At 46.9% G+C, this 12315-nt stretch overlaps 1 protein-coding gene across 4 annotated transcripts in view; it reads left to right on the forward strand.

The window, feature by feature from the left end:
- The window catches only part of ralgps1 (Ral GEF with PH domain and SH3 binding motif 1), a 729016-nt gene that overhangs the window by 606230 nt on the left and 110471 nt on the right, over positions 1-12315 (forward strand). For all 4 annotated transcript variants that reach the window (XM_033049388.1, XM_033049390.1, XM_033049389.1 and 1 more), the window contains exon 12: positions 6049-6116. In XM_033049388.1, the coding sequence (XP_032905279.1) occupies positions 6049-6116 (68 nt within the window). The remainder of the gene's footprint in view (positions 1-6048; positions 6117-12315) is intronic.

Here is a 12315-nt window from a genome sequence, read left to right on the forward strand (position 1 = left end):
GGTCAGCATGGACACAGAGGCCGAAGGGCCTGTCTCTACGCTGTATCTCTAAACTAAACTAAACTCGGTCTTACGAAGGATCCCAATGTAAATCGTCACCTATTCCTTCTCTCCAGAGATGCTGCCTGACCCGCTGAGTCACTCCAGCACTTTGTGTCTATCTTTAAACTGAACAAAACATTGAAGGGCAGGTTCGGTAACCACATGAGGGAGAAAGAGCAGAGAGAAAGACAATGATTAGGGTGGGAAGCTAGTGGAGCAGTAGGATGGAATGACCTGTGTTCTAGTTAAGGGCCTGTCCCACTTTCGTATCACGCAGATGGCGCGCGAAGATTTTGTACATCCCAAAATCCTGGGACGTAAATCATGGGACAGGCCCTTTACTCTTTAAACACGAAGTAAGCCGTTCCTTTCCTAATGCAAAAGCCAAACAGCTCAAGAGAGGACCTCGTCCTGACATCTTTCAGGATTTGGGTTGATATAAACCAGAACACCAGATCTAAGCAACTTTCCGATTCTCGGAGATCCTGCCACAATCGATTTTTGTTTTTATTATTGCAACGATAAGCTGCCTCTCTTATTGTTGCCATTTCTTATTTTCCTCTCTTCATGTTTTGCCATGTGGATACACATTTCCCAGAACGGAACGCACACCATTATGGTTTGGGAGTTTGGCTCCAAGCCTTTCGTTTGCAAGGAGAAATTTTAGCAACTCTGTCCAACCATCTGAGTCTTGCATTAAATACAAAGCATGAAAAGAAACGCAACATCCCAGGGATACACGGCCAGGTCGGGAATGTCAGTTGGAAGTTAGAGCCTGAAATATTAATGCCTGAAGAAGGGTCCCGCGTCAAAACGTAGCCTGTCCCGCTGAGTTACTCCTGCACTTTGTGTACTGTTATATTAATTCCTCTCTTCCACATTTATCCACTGTCGTTTGTTATATGAGTTAGCTGCCGGGAGATAGGCTTGAGAAAAAAGTAATCGTAGATGTTGGGTTACAAAAAAGACACAAAGTAGTGGAGTAATTCAGCGGTCAGGCAGCATCTCAGGAGAACATTGCTAGGCGACGTTCTGGGTCAGGACCCTTCTTCATACTGATTATAGCGGGGAGGAGAGAAAGCTGGTAGTGAGCTTGGCAGGTGGGAGAAGCGTGGAGGCCAGATCGTTGGACAAAGGCCAGACATGAAAAGCCAAAAGGTAGTGAGATGAGAAGAGAAAGAGAGAAGAGGCATGATCTTATAGAGGCGTACAAAATCATGAGAGGAATAGATCGGGTAGACGTACAGAGCCTCTTGCCCAGAGTACGGGAATTGAGAACCAGTTTAAGACGAGAGAGGAAAGATTTAATAGGAACCTGAGGGGTAACCTTTTCACAGCATGGGTGGTGGGCACATGGAACGAGCTGCCGGAGGAGGTAGTTGAGGCAAGTACTATGGCAACGTTTAAGAAACAGTTAGACAGGTACATGGATAGGACAGGTTTGGAGGGATATGGACCAAACGCAGGCAGGCGGGACTAGTGAAGATATTGACATATAAAATAGGTACAGGAGGAGGTCATTCGGCCCTTCGAGCCAGCACCGCCATTCATTGTGATAATGGCTGATCGTCCCCAATCAATAACCTGTGCCTGCCTTCTCCACATATCCCTTGATTTCACTAGCCCCTAGAGCTCTATCTAACTCACTTAAATCCATCCAGTGATTTGGCCACCATTGCCCTCTGTGGCAGGGAATTCCACAAATTCACAACTCTCTGGGTGAAAAAGTTTTTTCTCGCCTCAATCTTAAATGGCCTCCCCTTTATTCTAAGACTGTGGCCCCTGGTTCTGGAATCGCCCAACATTGCGAACATTATTCCTGCATCTAGCTTGTCCAGTCCTTTTATAATTTTATATGTTTCTATAAGATCGCCCCTCATCTTTCTAAACTCCAGTGAATAGACGGGACATGTTGGTCGGTGTGGGCAAGATGGGCCGAAGGGCCTGTGTCCACACTGTGTGACTATCACTGAATGTGAAGCAAGGGAAAGGGATATGGATGGAAAGGGATCGGGCAAGGGGAGAGGGTTGCGATTGGAGAATTCAATGTTCATAGCGTGAGGTTGTAAACTACCAAGTGGAATAAGAGAAGGAAGCAACTGCAGATGCTGGTTTAAACCGAAGATAGACAAAAAAAGATGGAGGAACTCAGCGCGTCAGGCGGCATCTCTCGAGAAGAGGAATGGGTGACATTTCTGGTCTCGAAGGATCTTGACCCGAAATGTCACCTAATCCTCCTCTCCAGAGATGCTGCTTGTCTTGCTGAGTTACTTCAGCATTTTGTGTCTAAGTGGAACTTAGGTCCACTTAGGTCTAAAAATATAGAATAGACTTGATGTTGCACGGGAAAATGCAGAGACCCAGTTCCCTGAGTTTATAGTCATAGAGTCACACAGTGTGGTCACAGGCCCTTCGACCCAACTTGCCCACACCGGCCAACATGCCCCATCTACACTAGTCCCACCTGCCTGCATTTGGCCCATATCCCTCCAAACATGTCCAATCCATGCACCTGTCTTTCTCAAACGTTGCGATAGTCCCTGTGTCAACCACCTCCTCTGGCAGCTCATTCCATACCCCCACCACCCTTTGTGTGAAAAGGTTACCCCTCGGATTCCTATAATATCTTTCCCCCTTCACCTTGAACCGATGTCCTCTGGTTCTCGATTCCCCTACTCTGGCCAGGAGACTCTGTGCATTGACCCGATCTACCTGAGTTTGATGACAGGTTTGGAGGGGATGAAGGTTGAGTTGTACTCCATGAACAACAGCCTGCCATGCGTGTGCTTATTGTCCAAGTAGTCCAGTGCAGAGTGGAGAGCCAGGGAGGTTGCATTGCCCGTTGACCTTGTAGACAAATTGTAGTTGGTCCAGGTCCCAGTGATGGTCGGTTGTACAAGAGGGCTCATCAACTCTGCCTCCACATTTCAGAGTTTCTCCTTCACCCTCTTGAAAGGCTTGGATAGAGTGGATGTGGAGAGGATGATTCCACTAGTGTTAAAGACTATGACCTCTAGTCATAGCCTCAGAATTAGAGGATGTTCCTTTAGGAAGGAGATGAGGAGGAATTTCTTTAGTTAGAGGGTGGGTGATTTTGTGGAATTCACAGAAGGCTGTGGAGGCCAAGTCAATGGATATATTTAAGGCAGAGATGGATAGATTCTTGATTAGTACGGGTGTCAGTGGTTATGGGGAGCAGAGGAGAATGGGGATAGGTGAGAGAGAGATCAGCCATGATTGAATGGCGGAGTAGACTTGATGGTTCAAATGGCCTAATTCTGCTCCTATCACTTATGACCTTATGGCCTTAAACCATCGCCTCCACTCCCTTAAGTGACGATTTGTGGATGAGGCACCAAGCGGTCAACTCTGCCCTCTCAGGGGAACATTAACGTTCCCATGGCATTACTTTGAGGGTTTTCCCTTCGTGTACAGGCCAGATTTTGTCCTTCCCCCAACATCCACTGAAGAACACAGAGGTCCATTCATTCTTACCCTTTTCAATCTTCCAGTGCACAAATTAGCTGCCGTGCAGCCTGCCCATTGCACCCTGGATATACAGTTAAACTACTTCATTGATTTACTTTAGTTTAGTTTAGAGATACAGCACAGAATCAGGCCCTTCGGCCCACCAAGTCTGCACTGACCGGCGATCCCCGCACATTAACACTATCCTACACACACTTGGGACAATTTGCACTTATACCTAACCAGTTAATCTACAAGCCAGTACATCTTTGGAGTGTGGTGGAAACGGAAGATCTCGGGGAAAAAAACCATGCGGTTGCGGGAAGTACGTACAAACTCCGTACAGGCAGCACTCGTAGTCGGGATCGAACCCGGGTTTTCCGGCGCTGTATGGCAGCAAATCCACCGCTGCGCCACCGCCCTTATTGAAACTTACTGAAAATTGAATGGGTTGGATACAGTGAATGTTTCCACTAGTGGAAGAGTCTAGGACCAGCGGCCAAAGCCTCAGAATGATAGGACGTACCTTTAGAAAGGATATGAGGGGGAATTTCTTTAGTCAGAGGGTGGTGAATCTGTGGAATATTTCACCATAGGCGGCTGTGAAGGCCACGTCATTGGATATTTTTAAGGCGGAGATTGACAGATTCTTAATTAGTATGAGTGTCAAGGGTTATGGGGAGAAGGCAGGTGAATAAGGTTAGGAGGGAAAGATAGATCAGCTAGGATTGAATGGTGGATCTGCGCGGTATATCTAATCTTTTCATCCAATGATTTTGTGAGGAAAAAATCTCTTGGAAATAGATCAATGATGGTTCAATAGTGCTTTATTTGTCACACGCGCAATGGTACGGTGAAATTATTTGTGCAAATATTCCACGTGCGGGCGACGACATGTTTTGTCGCCGCCATTCAAAGTCCAAAGTCGCGCTTGATGTACTGGAGCAGTTCCCGCAAAGCGACGTCCCTCACCTCACCTCGCCCGGCCATCTTTGTGTCCCGGGGGCACCTCCTGCACCCGACCCTGAAGGCGCTGGAAGCATTACCGCGGTTCACCCTCCTAAAGGGCCTGTCTCATTTTCCCGAGTTACTCACGAATTCTCCCGAGTTTTCCCCTTGATTCAAACTGGGAGAATGTCCGTAGCGAGTCCGTAGGAGGCCGTAGATATATCGTAGCGGCTCGTAATGCCAGCCGTAGGTACTCGGGGCATTAGGTAAATCGGGACGTTTTTTCCAGCATGACAAAAAAGTCCACGAGTAAAAAGGATAGTCGGGAGGAGGAGTTCGTAGATCACAAAAATCTTGATTTTTTTTTAAGGTCCTTTCAACTCGGCAGCGGACTCGGGAAAGTGGGACAGGCCCTTAACGTCTTAACTTGTTCCTCACATCCGGCGCCTCCAGCTCTCTCCCGGTTACGCCGACCGACGAGCCTTTGATAGATCAATTTAGATTTGATAGTTTGCTTGTATGTATGGAGCCTTTGGGCGGGTCACCGGTTCCACCGACCAAACATCCTTCAGGTCGTTACTGGTTACGCTGACTGACGAGTCCAATGAAACAATTGTGCTAGAAAGTCAGTCGTAAAGATAGCCATTAGCCATCACCATTAGCCACGCATACCTTCATGTCCAAAACAAATTGTTTCACCTTGAATTGTAAATGATACAAATCATGAAAGACCACAAATCAACAAATCAAAGCAAGAAACTGTAGAAAATTGAGGACGTAGCCCAGACTATCGCACTAATCAATCTCCCTTCCGCAACTCTATGCCTGTAGCTCTTGTAATAATCAGTTGGTTCTGCTTGGTCTTCCTGAGGTTTGATAAGTGTTTTACTGAATGACTATTAAAACACCAAGTGCCACAACACCAGGATAATCGCCCAACTGAGAAAACCAAGCCCAGTGCCAAAGTTGTATCTAAACTACCTGTACACACTTATGCTGTCGGACAATAACTAACTTTATATTCAGTAATAAGCTGCCGACATGTTAACAAGCACATACGCTGGCAGTTTAACCAAGAATCCTCATCCCAATGCCACATAGGAATCTAAAATGGTTTTACTATGGGACGACAAAAACTAGACATGTAGATGCCACTATATTATCAGGTTATCAGCTCCCTCAGTCTGAAGAAGAGCCTTGATCTGAAACATCATTTATCCCTTCTCTCCAGACATGCTGCCTGTCCCGCTGAGTTACTCCAGCATTCTATGTCTATCTCCCTTCACTGGTGTGTCATTGTGTTAGGCCGACGGCACCTCGGGGAGGCTCAACAGTTAGGTCTGGTATCCCAGAACCACTCCCCCCCCCCCACCCTCCATCAAACTATCGTAGCCTCGCAGTTTCAAAGTCCAGCATATGTTTTTGCAATCGATGTACTTTTGAGAAATAGTGAGCTTCATGCCTGGTCCTGAGAGAAGGATAGAACATGTTTCTATTTTGTTGTCTGTGATCACTGTGCCTACACCAACTTCACTGACGCCTTGTGTATTGTTTCTCTCCCTCTCTCTCTCCTTTCCCCCCGAATTGCAGGTTATCCTTGAAGATAGAAGCGGGGAACAGTTCCCCTCGTTTGGTCTCGTCCAGAGAGGAGCTCGCAGGTACGTGAAGGATTTAGCAAATGTCCCGCTGTTGTGTAGCTTTGGCTGCAGCTCTGACGTAACCATGGCACCCGTGAAGTTGTACATTGCACTTGGCACCCCCAAGTAGCAGGAAATACACACACTGTCACTTCAACGGGTTCCGCCTGCTTTATTTATTAGAATTCCTGAGTTCCACTAGTCAGATTAGTTCCAACCAGCATCAGCATGATTCAAGCAGGCAAGGCTGAGCCATGCGTGCAACAGGCCTGTGTTTTTTGCAGTCCCTGACAGTTCTCGGAAGCTTTTTATGAAGTGCAGGGTACACAATGTTCTGAATAGCATGCTCCAGTCTTTCCTGGGATCTGGCCCTGTTGGAAGACATTTTGACAGGCTGGGTTGAAAGTCTCTGCAGGACATCAATAAAGGCAAAGCAATGGTTCAATGGACTTTATTTGTCACACGTGCAACTGCGCGGTGAAATTCTTTATTGCATATTTACACATGTGGGCACCGCCATATTTTGGCGTCGTTATTCAAAGTCTAAAGTCTGGTCGGTCCGCGCACTCGATGTACTGGAGCAGTTCCCGCAAACCGACTCCTATCTCCTCTCCTCTCCTCTCCCGGCCATCCTTGTGTCCCGGGGGCGCCTCCTGCAGCTGACCTATGGGCCTTTGCTCCTCACGTCTGGCGTATCCAGCTCCCTCCCGGTTCCTGGTTATGCCGACCTATGAGCCTTCGTGCGAGTTACCGACCCATCTGACCAACCTTTGGTTGTGCTCCATGGTGCCGTTTGTCGAGCCTTTTGGTGGGCCCCACCGACCGACGAGCTTTTGGATGGGGCCCCATGGTCTGACGAGCCCTCGGGCAGGGTCCCTGTGACCGACGAGGCTTCAGGCGGGGTCCCTACAACCGAGGAGGCTTCGGGGCTTCCGTGTGGGCACCTCAGGAAAGAATCCACAAAGAAAAGCAAGTTGGTTTACTTATTGTGGAATGCTTTGCTGGGTAGTTTAGTTTATGAATGAATTAATGAATGAATGAATGAATGAATGACTGCAGATCCGCTTCTAGGACCAGCATTTAGCCCGTTATAATTTTTGCTTGCTTGCTTTCTGATGACTGTGCGCGCGAGTCATCTTGTGCAGCTTTCCCCAGGGCATGTGTCAGCCTCTTCCGAAGCCTGGTTGGGGAATTCTGGACTAACCGCCATGTGCCCATCTCCATCTTCCTCCCTCCCTTCCCCCACACACCGGTGATTGAGTCACCCCGTGGAAAGTGCGGATTCAAGTCAACACACCAACAAAATATTCGTCTAGACAGCTTTAAATTTCCAGACAACCTAAACAACTTCATGCGGTTGGAAAAGCGAACTGCCTTCTGCTGCAGTGGTGGGAGCGCTGGGGAAAGAGGGAGTTGGTGGAGCTGTCATATTTCACCTCATGGATGTTCAGCTTCCTGATCAATTAAGTTGACCTCGGAGGCCCTGGTTGTGTAATAGATATCAGCTGCCGCACCTGTGGCCACTTAGCCCACTGTGTGATTCATTGCTAAATTGGCCCCAAACATTTTTTGCACATCGTACAGTTTAAGAAACATTCAGTTTAAAAAGATGGTCACAGTTTAAGAATAAGGAGGAAGGCCATTTAGATGAGGAAAAACCTTTTCACCCAGAGAGTTGTGAATCTGTGGAATTCTCTGAGGGCCAATTCGCTGGATGTTTTCAAGAGAGAGTTAGATTTCGCACTTAGGGCTAACAGAATCAAGGGATATGGGGAGAAAGTCGGAACGGGGTACTGATTGTGGATGATCAGACATGATCATACATGATCAGACATGAATGGCGGTGTTAGCTCGAAGGCCAGCTACTCCTGCACCTATTGTCTATGTTTCTATCTTTTGTCTGTGTACCTATAGCCTTGCGCACCTTCCATGGCTCCCGCCTCTACTGCAGTCCATCGAGAAGACACGGCTCTCAACATACAATATGTAGGGGGTGGCAGAGAGCGTGCAGATGATTCACAGCCCTCACTGCCTCTCTGACCTTACCTCATCCCCCCTCCAACCGGCATTGACACCACAGGTGGGACGATAGACTGGCCTAAACACTGCAGCCACATTCAGTTCAGTTCAGTTCATTGTCATGTGTTCTGAGGTACAGTGAAAAGCTTTTGTTGCAAGCTAACCAGAGAGACAAAACATGATTACAATCAAGCCATCCACAGTGTACATGATAAGATAACCAAAAATTCACATTGAGGAGTTAGACAGGATAGGACAGCTTTGAAGGGATATGGACCAGGCACAGGCAGGTGGGACTAACTGGGTTGTAGCTGGGACATGTTGGCCGGTGTGGGCAAGTTGGGCCGAAGGGCCTATTTCCACATTGTATCACTCTGACTCTATGAGGCAACTGAACCATCCCACGAACAATTAAAGAGTGGTCCTGGACAACTATCTACATCATTAGAGACCTATCTTTGATCGGATTTTACTGGACTTTATCTTGCACTAAATGTTATTCCCTTTATCATGTATCTGTACACTGTGGACGGCTCGATTGTAATCATGTATTGTCTTCCCGCTGACTGGTTTGCACGCAACAAATTTTTTTCACTGTACCTTGGTACACGCAATAATAAACTAAACTCAACATTATTCATTGCTAAATTGCTCCAAATGGTTTGCACATCAGCCTGGGGTAATTTGGCAGGTGTGGACTGTAAAGGGCCTGTCCCACTTGGCTGTCATTTACATGACGGGCGGTAGTGACTGACGCGCGACGGTCGCATACATCATCACCCGGCATCATGCGCCTTCAAATATTTTATCTGCTCTGCAAGTAGAATCAGTCAGCGTATTGACATCAATTGTTAAGTGAAACATTGATGAAATTATTGTTTGCTGGACAATTCATTTACTTTTAAACTTTTTGAATTACTCCCAACAAACACAAAATTGTATTCCAGTCTAGAATTTGAAGGTTTGAACCCAGCTTAAGAAATAGTTTGCAAATTGTTTTTAAAATGTTGCTAGTAAAATTGTTGGTGGTTATTTAAAAAAAAAAACTAATTTGGTTACTAGTGTTCTTTTAGGATATAAAATCTGTGATCCTGACATGGATGTTAACTTTTGAAATATCCTTAATTAAGGATGTTTCAAAAATACTTATTAAGGTGTTACTCTGAAGGCATTACTCTGAAAGCGTTGATGCTTACGGCGTAATTATTTTCTCATTGTGGCCGACTGCGTATGGGCGGCGCGCAACGGCGCATGGTTACGTAAGGTGGCGTAATTTTGCGTCACCATGCGCTACACGTATGTAAGCGATACGCCACGCCGGTGGTGTGCGAAGATTTCGTGCAGCACAAAATCCTGGAGCGCCGCGCGATACCGCTCGTAACTCCATACTCCTCCACGCCTCTCCCGCGCTACCCACACACTACCCGTCCGTCACAACGCAACGACCACATTTTTGGAGGTCGCGTAATGGCGCACAAATGACGGCCAAGTGGGTCAGGCCCTTAAGTCTTTTCTCAGCTTCCTCCTATGCAGGTCATTGCTTGCAATACGATTACCACTGTACCATTTACAGCATGGAATCGCTTGCTGAGATATCATGGGTTACAATGTGGAAACAGGCCCTTCATCTCAACTTCCGCACTCTGACCAACATGTCCCATCTACACTAGTCCCACCTGCCCTTGTTTATCCCATACCCCTCTAAACCTATTCTATTAATGTTTAGTTTAGAGATAGAGAGTGGAAATAGGTACTTCGGCCCATCAAGTCCACGCTGACCAGCGATCCCCGCATACTAACACTATCACTACACACACACTAGGAACAATTTACAATTATACCAAGCCAATTAACCTACAAACCTGTACGTCTTCGGAGTACGGCTTAAATGTTGCGCTAGTACCTGCCTCAACTACCTCCTCTGGCAACTCGTTCCATACACCCACCAATCTTTGTGTAAAAAAGTTACCCCTCAGGTTCCTATAAAAACCTTTCTCCAGCCTCTACTGTGTGTAAAATAGTGTTAGCGTGCGGGGATCGCTGGCCAGTACGGACTCAGTGGGCTGAAGGGCCTGTTTCCACACTATATCTCTGAACTAAACTAAACTAAGCAATGTGATCATTACCGAGATGTCTGATCTTGTCTGTGGCAGTTATCAGACACCACTCGAGACTAATTGAGGGGATAATGAGACACCGGGGACCTCGTTTATGAATAGCGTCCATTCAAGATTGCAGCAAATCTGCTGACACAACAGTTTTGGCGCGTGGAAATGATTTAAAAAAAATGATCTTTCTATTTCTGATGAGGACTAGCTAGGGAGGGATGCCAAAGGCGAGGAGAAAAGGTAATATTGTGGTTGTCAGGGAACACAGCCGGTTAATTAACCTCTTTCATCTTCAACTCCTGCAAGCTGCCTTCCAGATATATTAATCCTTTATCAATATACAACCCTACAAACCTAAACACACGCACACACAAGTGAGTTCTGTACCTCTCTACCTTCCATTTACCACACTAGGCATTTTTCCAGTTTGAAGGACTGAAAGAGTTTTAAAGGTTGAGTTGCGCGGTGAATAAATTTAGCGGGAAGTGCAAGATGCCTTTCAATAATGAACCATTACACAGCTGTATCCCACTTCTCTCTCTCTCCCTCCCTTTCTCTCCCATTTTATCTCCCCTTTCTTAACCCCTTTATCTCCCCTTTGTCTATTCTTCCCCCTTTTCATCCATTCTCCCCCCTTTTTCTCTCCCCTTTCTCTTTTCTCTCTTTGTCTCCCCTCCCATTTTCTCTCCCCCATTTGTCTCCCCCCCTCTTTTTACCCTTCTCCCCCTTTCTTTCACCCCCCCCTTTCTCTCTTGACCCCTGCTTTCACGCTCTTCCCTCTCTCCAATTCCCCTATCCCTCCAGCCTTTTCTCCTCCTCTCTTCCCTCTCCCTTTCTCTCTCTCTCTCCTCTCTCTCCCCTCTTCTTCCTTTCTCCCCCCACTCCCTATCTCTCCCCCTCTATCTCTTCTCCCTCTCTCTCTCTCTTCCCCCTATCTCTCTTCCCATTCACTCTCCCCCTCTCTCTCTTCCCTCTCCCTCTCCGTCATTCTCTCCCTCACTCTCTCTCTTTCAGCTGTCACCTCCACTTTTGAGGCAGGTCACAGCTGCTAATTAACCTACAAACCCGCACGTCTTTGGGTTGTGGGAGGAGACCAGGGCACCCAGTGGAAACCCACGTGGTCATAGGGAGAACGTGCAAACTCCACACCGACAGTACCCGAGGTCAGGATCCAGTCAGGAACATGGAGGGGAAAAGTTTAGAGGGATATAAGCCAAACGCGGGCAGGTGGAGCTAGTATAGTTGGGTCATCTTGGTTGGCATTGGCAAATTGGGCTGAAGGGCTAGTTTCCCCGCTGGAAACACAGAAACTCTATGACTATGACTCTACTTATAACACAAACCCTCTGGACCGGATCACATCCTTGTGAATCTTTTCTGAATCCTTAATGACATCCTTCCTGAATTTTATTTTGCACTAAACATTATTCCCTCCATCATGTATCTGTACACTGTGGATGGCTCGATTGTTTGGCGATCAGAACTCCAGAGAATACTCCAAGTGTGGTCTCACTCGTATTTTGTACAGATGTAACATGATGTCCCAAGTGTACAAGATGGGGTTGAGATTGAGTAGGATGGATGTGTACACATTGTTTAGAAGAATGAGAGGTGAACATCTTGGCACTTGCGTGAATTCTCAGGATAGATCCTGAGTGGATATTTTTCCCTGATGAAGGAAACTGGAACTAGTTACATCATACCAGAATAGTTGTGGGCAGCACAGTGGTAGAGTTGCTGCCCCACAGCGCCAGTGACCCGGGTTCGATCATGACTACGGGTGTTGTCTAGGTGGAGTTTGTACGTTCTCCCAGTGACCGCGTGGGTGTCCTCCAGGTTCCTCCCACGTTACAAAGAGGCAAAAGTTTATAGGTTAATTGGCTTCTTTAAACTAAACTAAACTAAACAGATGCGCCGTAGAATGCATTTTATCGGCATGCATCGCAACGTACTTTGGGAACAGCTCCATCCAAGACCACAAGAAAACATGGACCCAGACCAAAAATTGTGGACGCTGCCCAGCCCATCACACAAACCAACCTCCCTTCAATTGATGTCATTTACACCTCATGCTGCCTCGACAAGGCCAGCAG

Source organism: Amblyraja radiata, chromosome 32, assembly GCF_010909765.2.
Source record: "Amblyraja radiata isolate CabotCenter1 chromosome 32, sAmbRad1.1.pri, whole genome shotgun sequence".
Lineage (NCBI taxonomy): Eukaryota > Metazoa > Chordata > Chondrichthyes > Rajiformes > Rajidae > Amblyraja > Amblyraja radiata.